General features: G+C 60.6%; 2 protein-coding genes across 6 annotated transcripts in view; both read left to right on the top strand.

The window, feature by feature from the left end:
- The window catches only part of LOC144943800 (decorin-like), a 41,750-nt gene extending 30,621 nt beyond the window's left edge, over nt 1–11,129 (top strand). Inside the window, exon 8 of the mRNA XM_078871644.1 lies at nt 10,441–11,129. Coding sequence (XP_078727770.1) covers nt 10,441–10,638 — 198 coding nt within the window. The 3' untranslated portion in view covers nt 10,639–11,129. The remainder of the gene's footprint in view (nt 1–10,440) is intronic.
- Nucleotides 11,130–17,662: 6,533 nt separating this feature from the next.
- Nucleotides 17,663–18,305, top strand: part of LOC144943609 (plasma membrane calcium-transporting ATPase 2-like) — a 232,812-nt gene continuing 232,169 nt past the window's right edge. For 3 of the 5 annotated variants that reach the window (XR_013639516.1, XR_013639517.1, XM_078871216.1), the window contains exon 1: nt 17,664–18,002. The gene's annotated coding sequence lies outside the window, so the exon portion shown is untranslated. Of the gene's footprint in view, nt 18,003–18,305 lie in introns of all 5 variants that reach the window. The other 2 variants (XM_078871219.1, XM_078871217.1) reach the window with 2 other exon arrangements.

The raw sequence follows: 18,305 nt of genomic DNA, 5'->3' as shown, positions 1-18,305 counted from the left end.
CATCACCCAGCCACTCACCCTGCCACTCACCCTCACCCGGCCGCTCACCCTCACCCTGCTGCTCACCTTGCCACTCACCCTCACCCAGCCACTCACCCTGCCGCTCACCCTCACCCTGCCACTCACCCTCACCCTGCCACTCACCCTCACCCTGCTGCTCACCCTCACCCAGCCACTCACCCTCACACAGCCGTTCACCCTCACCCTGCCATTCACCCTCACCCAGCCGCTCACCCTCACCCTGCCACTCACCCTCACCCTGCTGCTCACCCTCACCTAGCCACTCAACCTCACCCAGCCATTCACCCTCACCCTGCCACTCACCCTCACCCGGCCGCTCACCCTCACCCTGCTGCTCACCCTGCCACTCACCCTCACCCTGCCACTCACCCAGCCACTCACCCTCACCCAGCCGCTCACCCTCACCCTGCCACTCACCCTCACCCAGCCGCTCACCCTCACCCAGCCACTCACCCTCACCCAGTCACTCACCCTCACCCAGTCACTCACCCTCACCCAGCCCCTCACCCTCACCCTGCCACTCACCCTCACCCTGCCGCTCACCCTCACCCTGCCACTCACCCTCACCCTGCCGCTCACCCTCACCCAGCCACTCACCCTCACCCTGCCACTCACCCTCACCCAGCCACTCACCCTCACCCTGCCACTCACCCTCACCCAGCCACTCACCCTCACCCAGCCCCTCACCCTCACCCAGCCGTTCACCCTCACCCAGCCACTCACCCTCACCCAGCCGCTCACCCTCACCCAGCCCCTCACCCAGCCCCTCACCCTCACCCAGCCGCTCACCCTCACCCAGCCACTCACCCTCACCCAGCCACTCACCCTCACCCTGCCACTCACCCTCACCCTGCCGCTCACCCTCACCCAGCCACTCACCCTCACCCTGCCACTCACCCTCACCCAGCCACTCACCCTCACCCAGCCACTCACCCTCACCCAGCCACTCACCCTCACCCAGCCGCTCACCCTCACCCAGCCACTCACCCTCACCCTGCCACTCACCCTCACCCAGCCACTCACCCCCACCCTGCCACTCACCCTGCCACTCACCCTCACCCAGCCACTCACCCTCACCCAGCACCTCACCCTGCCTCTCACCCTCACCCAGCCGCTCACCCTCAACCCAGCCACTCACCCCCACCCAGCCGCTCACCCTCACCCTGCCACTCACCCTTAACCAGCCACTCACCCTCACCCTGCCTCTCACCCTCACCCAGCCACTCACCCTGCCGCTCACCCTCACCCAGCCACTCACCCTCACCCAGCCACTCACCCTCACCCAGCCACTCACCCTCACCCTGCCGCTCACCCTCACCCAGCCACTCACCCTCACCTGCCGCTCACCCTCATCCAGCCACTCACCCTCACCCAGCCACTCACCCTCACCCTGCCGCTCACCCTCACCCTGCCACTCACCCTCACCCAGCCCCTCACCATCACCCAGCCACTCACCCTGCCACTCACCCTCACCCGGCCGCTCACCCTCACCCTGCTGCTCACCTTGCCACTCACCCTCACCCAGCCACTCACCCTGCCGCTCACCCTCACCCTGCCACTCACCCTCACCCTGCCACTCACCCTCACCCTGCTGCTCACCCTCACCCAGCCACTCACCCTCACCCAGCCGTTCACCCTCACCCTGCCATTCACCCTCACCCAGCCGCTCACCCTCACCCTGCCACTCACCCTCACCCTGCTGCTCACCCTCACCTAGCCACTCAACCTCACCCAGCCATTCACCCTCACCCGGCCGCTCACCCTCACCCTGCTGCTCACCCTGCCACTCACCCTCACCCTGCCACTCACCCAGCCGCTCACCCTCACCCAGCCGCTCACCCTCACCCTGCCACTCACCCTCACCCAGCCGCTCACCCTCACCTAGCCACTCACCCTCACCCAGTCACTCACCCTCACCCAGTCACTCACCCTCACCCAGCCCCTCACCCTCACCCTGCCACTCACCCTCACCCTGCCGCTCACCCTCACCCTGCCACTCACCCTCACCCTGCCGCTCACCCTCACCCAGCCACTCACCCTCACCCTGCCACTCACCCTCACCCAGCCACTCACCCTAACCCTGCCACTCACCCTCACCCAGCCACTCACCCTCACCCAGCCCCTCACCCTCACCCAGCCGCTCACCCTCACCCAGCCACTCACCCTCACCCAGCCGCTCACCCTCACCCAGCCCCTCACCCTCACCCAGCCCCTCACCCTCACCCAGCCGCTCACCCTCACCCAGCCACTCACCCTCACCCAGCCACTCACCCTCACCCTGCCGCTCACCCTCACCCAGCCACTCACCCCCACCCTGCCACTCACCCTGCCACTCACCCTCACCCAGCCACTCACCCTCACCCAGCACCTCACCCTGCCTCTCACCCTCAACCAGCCGCTCACCCTCACCCAGCCACTCACCCCCACCCAGCCGCTCACCCTCACCCTGCCACTCACCCTTAACCAGCCACTCACCCTCACCCTGCCTCTCACCCTCACCCAGCCACTCACCCTGCCGCTCACCCTCACCCAGCCACTCACCCTCACCCAGCCACTCACCCTCACCCAGCCACTCACCCTCACCCTGCCGCTCACCCTCACCCAGCCACTCACCCTCACCTGCTGCTCACCCTCATCCAGCCACTCACCCTCACCCAGCCACTCAACCTCACCCTGCCGCTCACCCTCACCCTGCCACTCACCCTCACCCAGCCCCTCACCATCACCCAGCCACTCACCCTGCCACTCACCCTCACCCGGCCGCTCACCCTCACCCTGCTGCTCACCCGGCCACTCACCCTCACCCAGCCACTCACCCTGCCGCTCACCCTCACCCTGCCACTCACCCTCACCCTGCCACTCACCCTCACCCTGCTGCTCACCCTCACCCAGCCACTCACCCTCACCCAGCCGTTCACCCTCACCCTGCCATTCACCCTCACCCAGCCGCTCACCCTCACCCTGCCACTCACCCTCACCCTGCTGCTCACCCTCACCTAGCCACTCAACCTCACCCAGCCATTCACCCTCACCCTGCCACTCACCCTCACCCTGCCACTCACCCTCACCCTGCTGCTCACCCTCACCCAGCCACTCACCCTCACCCAGCCGTTCACCCTCACCCTGCCATTCACCCTCATCCAGCCGCTCACCCTCACCCTGCCACTCACCCTCACCCTGCTGCTCACCCTCACCTAGCCACTCAACCTCACCCAGCCATTCACCCTCACCCTGCCACTCACCCTCACCCGGCCGCTCACCCTCACCCTGCTGCTCACCCTGCCACTCACCCTCACCCTGCCACTCACCCAGCCGCTCACCCTCACCCAGCCGCTCACCCTCACCCTGCCACTCACCCTCACCCAGCCGCTCACCCTCACCCAGTCACTCACCCTCACCCAGCCACTCACCCTCACCCAGTCACTCACCCTCACCCAGTCACTCACCCTCACCCTGCCACTCACCCTCACCCTGCCACTCACCCTCACCCTGCCACTCACCCTCACCCTGCCACTCACCCTCACCCTGCCACTCACCCTCACCCTGCTGCTCACCCTCACCCAGCCACTCACCCTCACCCAGCCACTCACCTTCACCCTGCCGCTCACCCTCACCCTGCCGCTCACCCTCACCCAGCCACTCACCCTCACCCTGCCACTCACCCTCACCCAGCCACTCACCCTCACCCAGCCGCTCACCCTCACCCAGCCACTCACCCTCACCCTGCCACTCACCCTCACCCAGCCACTCACCCTCACCCAGCCACTCACCCTCACCCAGCCACTCACCCTCACCCAGCCGCTCACCCTCACCCAGCCACTCACCCTCACCCAGCCACTCACCCTCACCCAGCCGCTCACCCTCACCCAGCCACTCACCCTCACCCTGCCACTCACCCTCACCCAGCCACTCACCCTCACCCAGCCACTCACCCTCACCCAGCCACTCACCCTCACCCTGCCGCTCACCCTCACCCTGCCGCTCACCCTCACCCAGCCACTCACCCTCACCCTGCCACTCACCCTCACCCAGCAACTCACCCTCACCCTGCCGCTCACCCTCACCCAGCCACTCACCCTCACCCTGCCACTCACCCTCACCCAGCCACTCACCCTCACCCAGCCACTCACCCTCACCCAGCCACTCACCCTCACCCAGCCGCTCACCCTCACCCAGCCACTCACCCTCACCCAGCCGCTCACCCTCACCCAGCCACTCACCCTCACCCTGCCACTCACCCTCACCCAGCCACTCACCCTCACCCAGCCCCTCACCCTCACCCAGCCGCTCACCCTCACCCAGCCACTCACCCTCACCCAGCCGCTCACCCTCACCCAACCCCTCACCCTCACCCAGCCGCTCACCCTCACCCAGCCACTCACCCTCACCCAGCCGCTCACCCTCACCCTGCCGCTCACCCTCACCCTGCCACTCACCCTGCCACTCACCCTCACCCTGCCACTCACCCTCACCCAGCCACTCACCCAGCCGCTCACCCTCACCCTGCCGCTCACCCTCACCCTGCCACTCACCCTGCCACTCACCCTCACCCTGCCGCTCACCCTCACCCTGCCACTCACCCTGCCACTCACCCTCACCCTGCCACTCACCCTCACCCAGCCACTCACCCTCACCCAGCCACTCACCTTCACCCTGCCACTCACCCAGCCACTCACCCAGCCACTCACCCTCACCCTGCCACTCACTCTCACCCTGCCGCTCACCCTCACCCAGCCACTCACCCTCACCTTGCCACTCACCCTCACCCTGCCGCTCACCCTCACCCAGCCACTCACCCTCACCCAGCCACTCACCCTCACCCAGCCGCTCACCCTCACCCAGCCGCTCACCCTCACGCTGCCACTCACCCTCACCCAGCCACTCACCCTCACCCAGCCGCTCACCCTCACCCAGCCGCTCACCCTCACCCTGCCACTCACCCTCACCCAGCCGCTCACCCTTATCCTGCCACTCACCCTGCCAATCACCCTCACCCAGCCGCTCACCCTCACCCAGCCACTCACCCTCACCCAGCCGCTTACCCTCACCCAGCCGATCACCCTCACCCTGCCACTCACCTTCACCCAGCCGCTCACCCTCACCCAGCCCCTCACCCTGCCACTCACCCTCACCCTGCCACTCACCCTCACCCTGCCACTCACCCTCACCCAGCCTCCTCACCCTGCCACTCACCCTCACCCTGCCACTCACCCTCACCCTGCCACTCACCCTCACTCAGCCGCTCACCCTCACCCAGCCACTCACACTCACCCTGCCACTCACCCTCACCCTGCCACTCACCCCCACCCTGCTACTCACCCTGCCACTCACCCTCACCCAGCCACTCACCCTCACCCAGCACCTCACCCTGCCTCTCACCCTCACCCAGCCGCTCACCCTCACCCTGCCACTCACCCTTAACCAGCCACTCACCCTCACCCTGCCTCTCACCCTCACCCAGCCACTCACCCTGCCGCTCACCCTCACCCAGCCACTCACCCTCACCCAGCCACTCACCCTCACCCAGCCACTCACCCTCACCCTGCCGCTCACCCTCACCCAGCCACTCACCCTCACCTGCCGCTCACCCTCACCCAGCCACTCACCCTCACCCAGCCACTCACCCTCACCCAGCCACTCACCCTGCCACTCACCCTCACCCGGCCCCTCACCATCACCCAGCCACTCACCCTGCCACTCACCCTCACCCGGCCGCTCACCCTCACCCTGCCACTCACCCTCACCCAGCCCCTCACCATCACCCAGCCACTCACCCTGCCACTCACCCTCACCCGGCCGCTCACCCTCACCCTGCTGCTCACCCTGCCACTCACCCTCACCCAGCCACTCACCCTGCCGCTCACCCTCACCCTGCCACTCACCCTCACCCTGCCACTCACCCTCACCCTGCTGCTCACCCTCACCCAGCCACTCACCCTCACCCAGCCTTTCACCCTCACCCTGCCATTCACCCTCACCCAGCCGCTCACCCTCACCCTGCCACTCACCCTCACCCTGCTGCTCACCCTCACCTAGCCACTCAACCTCACCCAGCCATTCACCCTCACCCTGCCACTCACCCTCACCCGGCCGCTCACCCTCACCCTGCTGCTCACCCTGCCACTCACCCTCACCCTGCCACTCACCCAGCCGCTCACCCTCACCCAGCCGCTCACCCTCACCCTGCCACTCACCCTCACCCAGCCGCTCACCCTCACCCAGTCACTCACCCTCACCCAGCCACTCACCCTCACCCAGTCACTCACCCTCACCCAGTCACTCACCCTCACCCTGCCACTCACCCTCACCCTGCCACTCACCCTCACCCTGCCACTCACCCTCACCCTGCCACTCACCCTCACCCTGCTGCTCACCCTCACCCAGCCACTCACCCTCACCCAGCCACTCACCTTCACCCTGCCGCTCACCCTCACCCTGCCGCTCACCCTCACCCAGCCACTCACCCTCACCCTGCCACTCACCCTCACCCAGCCACTCACCCTCACCCAGCCACTCACCCTCACCCTGCCGCTCACCCTCACCCAGCCACTCACCCTCACCCTGCCACTCACCCTCACCCAGCCACTCACCCTCACCCAGCCACTCACCCTCACCCAGCCACTCACCCTCACCCAGCCGCTCACCCTCACCCAGCCACTCACCCTCACCCTGCCACTCACCCTCACCCAGCCACTCACCCCCACCCTGCCACTCACCCTGCCACTCACCCTCACCCAGCCACTCACCCTCACCCAGCACCTCACCCTGCCTCTCACCCTCACCCAGCCGCTCACCCTCACCCAGCCACTCACCCCCACCCAGCCGCTCACCCTCACCCTGCCACTGACCCTTAACCAGCCACTCACCCTCACCCTGCCTCTCACCCTCACCCAGCCACTCACCCTGCCGCTCACCCTCACCCAGCCACTCACCCTCACCCAGCCACTCACCCTCACCCAGCCACTCACCCTCACCCTGCCGCTCACCCTCACCCAGCCACTCACCCTCACCTGCCGCTCACCCTCATCCAGCCTCTCACCCTCACTCAGCCACTCACCCTCACCCTGCCGCTCACCCTCACCCTGCCACTCACCCTCACCCAGCCCCTCACCATCACCCAGCCACTCACCCTGCCACTCACCCTCACCCGGCCGCTCACCCTCACCCTGCTGCTCACCTTGCCACTCACCCTCACCCAGCCACTCACCCTGCCGCTCACCCTCACCCTGCCACTCACCCTCACCCTGCCACTCACCCTCACCCTGCTGCTCACCCTCACCCAGCCACTCACCCTCACCCAGCCGTTCACCCTCACCCTGCCATTCACCCTCACCCAGCCGCTCACCCTCACCCTGCCACTCACCCTCACCCTGCTGCTCACCCTCACCTAGCCACTCAACCTCACCCAGCCATTCACCCTCACCCTGCCACTCACCCTCACCCGGCCGCTCACCCTCACCCTGCTGCTCACCCTGCCACTCACCCTCACCCTGCCACTCACCCAGCCGCTCACCCTCACCCAGCCGCTCACCCTCACCCTGCCACTCACCCTCACCCAGCCGCTCACCCTCACCTAGCCACTCACCCTCACCCAGTCACTCACCCTCACCCAGTCACTCACCCTCACCCAGCCCCTCACCCTCACCCTGCCACTCACCCTCACCCTGCCGCTCACCCTCACCCTGCCACTCACCCTCACCCAGCCCCTCACCATCACCCAGCCACTCACCCTGCCACTCACCCTCACCCGGCCGCTCACCCTCACCCTGCTGCTCACCCTGCCACTCACCCTCACCCAGCCACTCACCCTGCCGCTCACCCTCACCCTGCCACTCACCCTCACCCTGCTGCTCACCCTCACCCAGCCACTCACCCTCACCCAGCCGTTCACCCTCACCCTGCCATTCACCCTCACCCAGCCGCTCACCCTCACCCTGCCACTCACCCTCACCCTGCTGCTCACCCTCACCTAGCCACTCAACCTCACCCAGCCATTCACCCTCACCCTGCCACTCACCCTCACCCGGCCGCTCACCCTCACCCTGCTGCTCACCCTGCCACTCACCCTCACCCTGCCACTCACCCAGCCGCTCACCCTCACCCAGCCGCTCACCCTCACCCTGCCACTCACCCTCACCCAGCCGCTCACCCTCACCCAGCCACTCACCCTCACCCAGTCACTCACCCTCACCCAGTCACTCACCCTCACCCAGCCCCTCACCCTCACCCTGCCACTCACCCTCACCCTGCCGCTCACCCTCACCCTGCCACTCACCCTCACCCTGCCGCTCACCCTCACCCAGCCACTCACCCTCACCCTGCCACTCACCCTCACCCAGCCACTCACCCTGCCACTCACCCTCACCCAGCCACTCACCCTCACCCAGCCCCTCACCCTCACCCAGCCGCTCACCCTCACCCAGCCACTCACCCTCACCCAGCCGCTCACCCTTACCCAGCCCCTCACCCTCACCCAGCCGCTCACCCAGCCGCTCACCCTCACCCAGCCCCTCACCCTCACCCAGCCGCTCACCCTCACCCAGCCGCTCACCCTCACCCAGCCCCTCACCCTCACCCAGCCGCTCACCCTCACCCTGCCACTCACCCTCACCCAGCCGCTCACCCTCACCCTGCCGCTCACCCTCACCCTGCCACTCACCCTGCCACTCACCCTCACCCTGCCACTCACCCTCACCCAGCCCCTCACCCTCACCCAGCCGCTCACCCAGCCGCTCACCCTGCGCTCACCCCGCTCCCACTGTGATTACGACGCCACTCACCCTCAGCACTCGCACCGCGCTGCCCCAACAACGCGGGGTCGTTCCGCGCCCCTCTGCGCCCATTCACTTTCCCCGTGGTTGCAGCAGCAGCAGCAAGAGGTGGTGGTGGTGGAGGTGGTGGTGGAGGTGGTGGTGGTAGAGGTGGTGGTAGTGGTGGTGGTGGAGGTGGTGGTGGTGGAGGTGGTGGTGGAAGTGGTGGTGGAGGTGGTGGTGGTGGAGGTGGTGGTGGTAGAGGTGGTGGTGGAGGTGGTGGTGGAGGTGGTGGTGGTAGAGGTGGTGGTAGTGGTGGTGGTGGAGGTGGTGGTGGTGGTGGAGGTGGTGGTGGAAGTGGTGGTGGAGGTGGTGGTGGTGGTAGTGGTGGTGGTGGAGGTGGTGGTGGTGGAGGTGGTGGTAGTGGTGGTGGTGGAGATGGTGGTGGTAGTGGTGGTGGTGGTAGTGGTGGTGGTGGTGGTGGAGGTGGTGGTAGTGGGGGTGGTGGTGGAGGTGGTGGTGGTGGTGGAGGTGGTGGTGGAGGTGGTGGTGGTGGTGGTGGTGGTAGTGGTGGTGGTGGTGGTGGTGGAGGTGGTGGTGGTGGTGGAGGTGGTGGTGGTGGTGGTGGTGGTGGAGGTGGTGGTGGTGGTGGAGGTGGTGGTAGTGGTGGTGGTGGTGGTGGTGGAGGTGGTGGTGGTGGAGGTGTTGGTGGTGGTGGTGGTGGAGGTGGTGGTGGTGGTAGTGGTGGTGGTAGTAGTGGGGGTGGTGGTGGTGGAGGTGGTGGTGGTGGAGGTGGTGGTGGTGGAGGTGGTGGTGATGGTGGAGGTGGTGGTGGTGGTGGTGGAGTTGGTGGAGGTGGTGGTGGTAGTGGTGGTGGTGGTGGTAGTGGTGGTGGTAGTGGTGGTGGTGGAGTTAGTGGAGGTGGTGGTGGTAGTGGTGGTAGTGGTCGTGGTAGTGGTGGTGGTGGAGGTGGTGGTGGTGGTGGAGGTGGTGTTAGTGGTGGTGGTGGTGGTGGTGTTGGTGGAGGTGGTGGTGGTAGTGGTGGTGGTGGCAGTGGTGGAGGTGGTGGTAGTGGTGGTGGTGGTAGTGGTGGTGGTGGTGGAGGTGGTGGTGGTAGTGGTGGTGGTGGTGTGGGCGCGTCAGGGGATTAATTAACCCGGTGCCTTTACTGGCCAAACCGGATGAGAACCCATCGAAAGAACCCACCGCCACCTCCGGTTAGCACCGTTGGCTACAGCACGGTGTGAAAGAGGTTCAGCGATGTTTGTACACATTCCCTGCGTGTGGTCGTCAGCAACAAAACAATGGAGATTACTTGACTTTTCATCGCCCGGGAGTGGCAGCAGTGGCTTTCCGGCTCACGCACTGCGCCGTGAACCCAGCGAGTTACCCGAGTTAGAATTCCGGCGACGGATAAAATCAGTGGCCGGTGATGCCGGAAGTCGTCCCGAATCCCCACGGCAGACGCACGTGCTGACCGACGTGCTGAAGTGCGGTCAAGCAACTCCCGTGACTTTTCGCAGCATGGCCAAGGTCTTCGTACAATGATCGCCTCTGCAGGAATTCACGTGGCCTCGCCCAAAAATTTGATCGTCAATCATCGCAAAAAGGGCCGTGAAAATCCTCCCCGTCTGTCAAGTATAAGCGTTGCCGTGTTTTACCCCGCCAGGCCGTGTACCTGCACGAGAACAAGATCTCCGTGGTGGAGCCGGACGACTTCTGCGGAAAGGGTCACAGTCCCAAGAAGTCTCTGTACAGCGCCATCAGCCTGTACGGGAACCCGGTCAACTACTGGGACATCCAGCCGCTCGCCTTCCGCTGCGTGACGAGCCGCGTCGCCGTGCAGCTTGGCAACTACCGCAAGTAGAGAACTGCGGCCCTGCGGCCCGGCGACCTCCATGACCTCCGTGACCTCCATGACCTCGTCAGTGGCGAGCCTCCAAACCCTGTCGGCCACAGCAGTGAAACCACGTGTTGCGTCGCGTCGATTAGTGCGGTGACCGTCGCTCCAAAGCGCTTTCGGGGGGGTTGTTTGGCACGATTACCGACGTTGCGCTGCCCAATACGCGAGCCTCTCCATGGAGCTGCGTGGGGAGCGAAACGTCGGACCTCGTGTGGCCAACGGCGGGCGGCACAATCCGAAAGCGCATCGGAGAGCCGTAGGGCAGCACAACCACCGCGGGCACCCACGCAGCCAGGTAATTATCATTATCTCTTTACGAGCAAATGGATCGGCAGGCCTGCACTGCAGCAATCATAATTTGCTACTGCCATATCGCCGATAGTGGGAACTCATTCGTGTAGACTCTTTAACGTGGTGACATTCTCAGTTGTCACGTAGAGCAAAGAAATTCACCATCCTGTCCCCATTACAACAAATTAAATGTATTGCAGTGAAACGGTGATATATGAATAACTTTAGAGCAAACGATTAACATTGACCATATCACGTGGATTAGTTTGGCTTATGGTGAGTGCGACTTTTGGCTGCAGGAATAAGGACTTGTGGAGAATTTGCTTGAATTTTTTTTTTTACTTTAGTTAGGGACCCATTATATATTTTTTATCAGGAGTGTATTTTAGCTATCCTTTTTTATAACTTGACAAGGCACTGGACCGAGAGGCAATTAAGAATTGATTTTAAGGTTAGGCCACGTAACGATCTGGCCAAATATTCTCGTGAAACCCTCCACCACCCGACACAGCCAAACAAATTAAATTGTCGCGTGTGACAAGCGTTTACCGATGCGCCAACTAAAATCGTTACGGCTCGCCGTTAAGTCTCGTGCAATATTTGGCGACATTGTTGGGTACACACACATACCCACGTCTCTCTTAAAGCGGCCCGCATTTATAAGGAGACGTTAGGCAAACAGGGCCCCGTGCTGCGAGGCCATCACCGATCACGGGCTCTCTCGGGCGATGTCATCCGCCTGCATTTCATCCTCGCGATTGTTTTCGTGGCTTTGTGGCAAATGGCTTGCGCGCTGCAAGTGTAGCCAAACAAAAGCACCAATAGCACGCTGCTTGCATGTGCACTTGCGTGTTTGCAATATAAACAGTGCCACAATAAGCGGCGTGAGGCTTGCATTGTTCTTAACTCAGCCAAACAAATTACATTTTCACGCGTGACAAACGCTCACATCGTTTTTGCCCGCCGTTAAGTCTCAAGGCGAGATTTGGCGAGACCATTAAGCGGCAGTCTCAACCAAAAATCACGATCGTGGCTGCGAGAAAGCATTACGCATCAAGAGGAAACAAGAGATAAGGGGGAACGCCAGATCGACAGAATGGGGCCGTGCACGCTCGCCACAGTCTCGCCGGAGGGAGGCCACGAACCGGTGCCATGGTCACGACGCGACGCGCGGGATGCCAGTCGTATGAACGTTGCCATCTCCTTCCAACCGAACCTGGCCAGCCCCTGGACATCTGGGTCCTAACCCGAATGTTTAACATTGTCACGTAAAACAAAATCAACGGTTTTGTTGAGTTTATATTTGAGTTAAGATCGGCTTCTTTTGACGTTTGTCATTTATATTCGCATTTAACTACTGCGGGGAATTCGAGGGGAGCTTATGGGTCATTTTCAAACGTGAAAATGATGCATATTATTCACATCATTCACAGACTACCACACTGCCTCAATTATTTACGCTGCATACTTTCACTTTTCCTTGCGCTGCTTCTTTGTGATATCATAGTTAGAATGTGAATCTGAATTCAAATAACGAGCGGTTAAAAAGAAACAACTGCTCATATATTTCCACCGACAATAGCAGCTCAAATATATTCTGGGTAGGTTGGGAGAGATACACAATTCCCCCAATTAATGAGGATACGGTGACATTCATGAAGGCTCCGAGTCACTCGTTTTCATTTTACAGTTCTCTTACAAAAAGTTAACTCCGCATATAAAACCCCTTCCGCGTCAAAATGTGTTTGATAAAAGCAATGTGTCATCTAGGACAATGTATGCATATTTTATCAGCATAGATTAACATACGCATTCAAAGTTACGAGTACGTCATTGTCTTTTGTGTTTTTAAAAGCCGACAACAACAACCGCCGTTCGCCACTAAGTAGCGGTGACGTCCCCACGGCGCTTGTGCCAGGCTATGTGTACGTTAAGGCCCGAACGGTAGCGCTGTGGTGAGCAGTGCAATGGGGGCAGTGCTACATATGTAGTAGTAGCTACGGACCCCGCACTTTCAAGGGCCCCGCGCTAAATGCTTTCAAGCTATCAACTCCGGTTCAGTGGTTCTGGACTTGCTCTATTTTACCATAGTACTACACCGCCTTCAACTTTTACGAACGAATGGGCGTTTAAGGTTAGCGATTTGTCGTATTATCTGGCTGTATAGCAAATGACAAAATACAATTACTTTACTATGCAAGTGAAAAATGTGTGTTTTAATATTTACGTTTTTTTTAATTTCCCTAAATAAATATTAAAACACAAATTAACATATGCTACAGGCCCCGCACGAGCTTAATCCGCCACTGCATGGGGGGAGATGGCCAATTTCGATTGGCCATCCCCCCTCATGGCGTTTGTGGCCACCACAGCGGCCAAAGGGGGCACTGGACGGGTGCGAGGGGCTGGTTGAACCCTCCACCTTCAATTTAATTACCGGGCTGTGACACGCGCGTGCGTGTTGGGGGCCAGAGTGGCGCTCGGTGGAGACCCCGAGATCAGCTGGCGAGATTGCTCCTGCGATGAACGCGTGCTGCTGTTGTTGTTATTGCTGTTGTTCTGGATTAGCACGCGAAGCACCAGCCGAATTCAATTTTCGGTTGAAGGGAGTTACGTTTCGCGATGTGATTTGCAGAATTGCTCCGAATAATTGTTTGCAGTTTTGACATTTCCACATTCATATGGAATGTATGGATTTCTGTCGGGCGGAGATTGGGGGTTGGCCTCACGCGTGCATCTCCCCCATGTGATGCGGCAGTGTCCTTGTGTCGTTTAAGGACTGACAAGCCCAATTGGACAGCATAACTTGAGTATGAGTACAGAAATACACATTGCATTCGTTATATAGAAAAATATAATGTTCGGAGTAATAGCTGAAATCGAGCCAGAGAATTTGGATTATAACATCGGAATATGGACATGAAGAAATGCGTCGTGTGATTCTGCTGAGGTCTCGAACTCACTCCACACTCACTCACTCACAAGTCTCACTGCACACTCACTCTACACTCACTCACTCAATACACACTCATTCCACACTCACTCACTCAATACACACTCATTCCACACTCACTCACTCAATACACACTCATTCTCCACTCACTCTACACTCACTCACAATGGGAGGAACATTCGTCTTGGGCTTTTTACATTCATATTCCTATATATGCACGACATTTTATATCCTGCTTAACTGCTTCCACTGTTTTTGTGTTTATGGATTTTAATAAACCTACAATTGCCAAAGACCTTAAAGTTGCGGTGCGCACGTGGTTTCCCGGTTTAGTAATTTTTACAAAAATCAATCGACGAGACGTTTGATGGCCCAGGGTGGACTTGGGGGTGGCGTGAGGTCGCCCCCCGGCCCCCCAGGGTACCTCACGGCTCAGCGAGGTGTCTCTCATTGGTCAGGGTAAATTATATAACTATTTTTGTTTCTACTATTTTTATTTCACAAGGTAAGGCCCACTGAGCTATGTAGCTGTTTTGCAGAAGCGACTTGGCTATCACAAATGATAGCTCAACCAAGTTGCCTTATCGTGTGGACATTTATAGCAACCAAATACTCTGAGCGCGTGACGTTGATTCTAAATGTGGAGGGATAAACCGGAGGACCCGGATAAAAATCCACGCGACCACTGGGAGAAAGACACACACACTCCAAATACACAGCAGGTGTCAAGGTCGGGATGGAACACATGACTTCCTGTATACCAGGCGAGATAGTTAACATCTCACCACTGTGATGATGATGATGAGAGAGACACCACAAACTACAAATACACAACAGGTGTCAGGGTCAGGATGGAACACGTGACTTCCTGTATACCAGGCGAGGTAGTTAACATCTCACCACTGATGATGATGATGAGAGAGACACTGCAAACTCCAAATACACAGCAGGCGTCAGGGTCGGGATGGAACACGCGACTTCCTGTATAACAGGCGAGGTAGTTAACATCTCACCACTGATGATGATGATGAGAGAGACACTGCAAACTCCAAATACACAGCAGGCGTCAGGGTCGGGATGGAACACGCGACTTCCTGTATAACAGGCGAGGTAGTTAACATCTCACCACTGATGATGATGATGAGAGAGACACTGCAAACTCCAAATACACAGCAGGCGTCAGGGTCGGGATGGAACACGCGACTTCCTGTATAACAGGCGAGGTAGTTAACATCTCACCACTGATGATGATGATGAGAGAGACACTGCAAACTCCAAATACACAGCAGGCGTCAGGGTCGGGATGGAACACGCGACTTCCTGTAAACCAGGCGAGGCAGTTAACATCTCACCACTGTGATGATGATGAGAGAGACACCACAAACTCCAAATACACAGCAGGTGTCAGGGTCGGGATGGAACACGCGACTTCCTGTATACCAGGCGAGGCAGTTAACATCTCACCACTCTTCACCGAGTGCACCGGAGTCACCCGGCAAGGCGTCAAGCCGCTGTCACGGACTGCGCCCCATGCCCCCCCCAGGGCGCCTCGCCGGCCGCTCAGCGCAGCGCTGGCCGCGACAGGCGACCCCCAACTCCAAGCGCGGTGCAGTGCGCGAGTTGGGGCAGTAGGGGGCAGTGTATCAATACACGACGTTCTGCACTCCCCCCCCACTTTCACCAAAGCGCATTGACGCCGCTGGTGAAGTCTGGTCGATTTATCGTGCCCGTTAGTTGGTAAGAACCGCCGACGTCTCGGAGTCACCACCATCACCACCACGGTGCATTGCGGCTCTTGATTTTTTTTTTACCGAATTCGAACACAAAATGTTTTATCTTTTTGTTGTTTTGGTTCTCGATCTGTGATCCAGGGAGCAGCCGAGTGGTGCCATCATCATCGGCTGTGATGATTCCTCTTTTCGTATTTGTGGGTTAAACCGTGGCGAGATATCAACTCCCTCGCCCGGTATGCACGTGGTCGTGGGCTCGATCCCGACCCTGACGCCTGCTGCTGGAGATTTCGAGTTTGCGAGTCTCTCTCTCCCCATGGTCGCGTGGAGTTTTCTCCGGTCCCCCCCCACACGCATTTGGAGTATTTGGCCGCGATACATTTACACACGACGACGATGATGACGATGATGACGATGATGATGATGAGCCACTTCGTTTGCGATGGCCAGGTCGCTTGCGAAAGAGAGCTCCGTAGCTCAGTGGGGGCCTCACCTGGTGAAATAAATAATAATTAAAATAGTTTAAATGGTGAAATCCACACTCATCGGACGTTCTGGACAGAGATGGAGATGAGAAGAGCCGACCGAGGTCGCCATGTGGCTGTGGCGGTGGAGCATTGAAGACGGTGCGGACCCAAAACACCGCGGGGGACTTCTCTTTCTGCCACGGAACGAGAAGAGACGTCGTGACGCCACCACACCGTGCGTGGCAGCTCTGGGAGGAATTTTTTTTTATTGCGTAGAGAATTTCCGTGTGTTGGGTGGAAACATTTAAGAGTGCATACGTTTCTTCTTCTTGATGTTGTTGTAATGAGAGTGTTCAATGCCCGAGTGTTGCCGAATTCAAATTTGGCTGAATATTGAATTGGTCAATCGTTGAGAGGGAAATCGGAAGGAAAGGGGAGTGAATATGGAGGTCTTGATTTTAAGCTTTCGCGACTGCAGCAATCCAAACTCTTTGGTTCTTTCGGTAAAATTTTATTTTATACCTCCAGTACGTGACTTTACCGACAGAACCAGAGTGTGGATAGGGAAGTCAAACTGCTGAGGATTGGTGGCAACCGGTGATAGAAAGCGGGGCTAGTGAAAGGGGGGGGGGCTAGTGAGAGGGGGGGGGCTAGTGAGAGGGGAGGGGCTAGTGAGAGGGGGGGGTTAGTGAGAGGGGGGGGGCTAGTGAGAGAGGGGGGGGCTAGTGAGAGGGGGGGGCTAGTGAGAGGGGGGGCTAGTGAGAGAGGGGGGGGCTAGTGAGAGGGGGGCTAGTGAGAGGGGGGGGCTAGTGAGAGGGGGGGGGGCTAGTGAGAGAGGGGGAGGGCTAGTGAGAGGGGGGGGTTAGTGAGAGGGGGGAGGCTAGTGAGAGGGGGGGGCTAGTGAGAGAGGGGGGGGGCTAGTGAGAGGGGGGCTAGTGAGAGGGGGGGGGCTAGTGAGAGGGGGGGGCTAGTGAGAGAGGGGGAGGGCTAGTGAGAGGGGGGGGGGCTAGTGAGAGGGGGGGCTAGTGAGAGGGGGGGGCTAGTGAGAGAGGGGGGGCTAGTGAGAGGGGGGGGGCTAGTGAGAGGGGGGGCTAGTGAGAGGGGGGGATTAGTGAGAGGGGGGGCTAGTGAGAGAGGGGGGGCTAGTGAGAGGGGGGGGCTAGTGAGAGGGGGGGGCTAGTGAGAGAGGGGGGGCTAGTGAGAGGGGGGCTAGTGAGAGGGGGGGCTAGTGAGAGGGGGGGGGGCTAGTGAGAGAGGGGGAGGGCTAGTGAGAGGGGGGGTTAGTGAGAGGGGGGAGGCTAGTGAGAGAGGGGGGGCTAGTGAGAGGGGGGGGGGCTAGTGAGAGGGGGGGGCTAGTGAGAGAGGGGGGGCTAGTGAGAGGGGGGCTAGTGAGAGGGGGGGGCTAGTGAGAGGGGGGGGGGCTAGTGAGGTTGCCACAGCGGAGACGACCCCCCACTCACCCCCCCCTCTCTCACTTCCATCTTCCTCTGCATAAAATACTGAACCCGGCGCGACCACTGCGCCCAGGCGAGTGGGGGGGGGTAGCGAGGAGAGTTGCGGCGCCAGGCAGCGCCACGCGCGGCTCACGGCGCCTCTCGCGCTGCGAGGGGGGAGGAGGTCGCGGGGCGGAGACGTCGCGAGACGCGCACCGCGTCCCGCGAGCCTCGGACGCGACGAACGGGACCGCGAGCCTCGTCCCCCCCCCCCGCCTCGCCGCTTCGTGGTCTCGTCCGCCGCCCCTCGGATCTGCTGCGGTTGAGGCAGCGGCTCCCGGCCCCGCGCTCAGCCTCCTCCTCCTCGCGTCCGCGTCCCCAAGCCGCGCAGGGAACGCGCGAGTCGCCGGGAGGACCCGCAGAGCGCTCCCGCTCCACTCGGCCGGCACGAGCGGTGAGGACGGCGCTTGCGGGAGCGCGAGGCAGTGATTGTGTCGGTGGTGGTGGTGGGCGGCTGGTGATGTTGTGATGATGGGTGTCTGATGATGGGTGGATGGATGTAGGTGATGATGGACGCCTGATGGGCGATGATATGCCATGATGGGTGATGGTGGTGGTGATGGTGGTGATGGTGATGGGTGATGGTGGTGGTGGTGGTGATGGGTGATGGTGGTGGTGATGATGGTGGTGGTGATGATGGTGGTGGTGATGGTGGTGGTGATGATGGTGCTGGGTTGATAGTGGATGTTCGAAGATG

The sequence above is a fragment of the Lampetra fluviatilis genome, chromosome 32 (assembly GCF_964198595.1).
Source record: "Lampetra fluviatilis chromosome 32, kcLamFluv1.1, whole genome shotgun sequence".
NCBI lineage: Eukaryota > Metazoa > Chordata > Hyperoartia > Petromyzontiformes > Petromyzontidae > Lampetra > Lampetra fluviatilis.
This window is presented reverse-complemented; position numbering and strand designations above follow the sequence as displayed.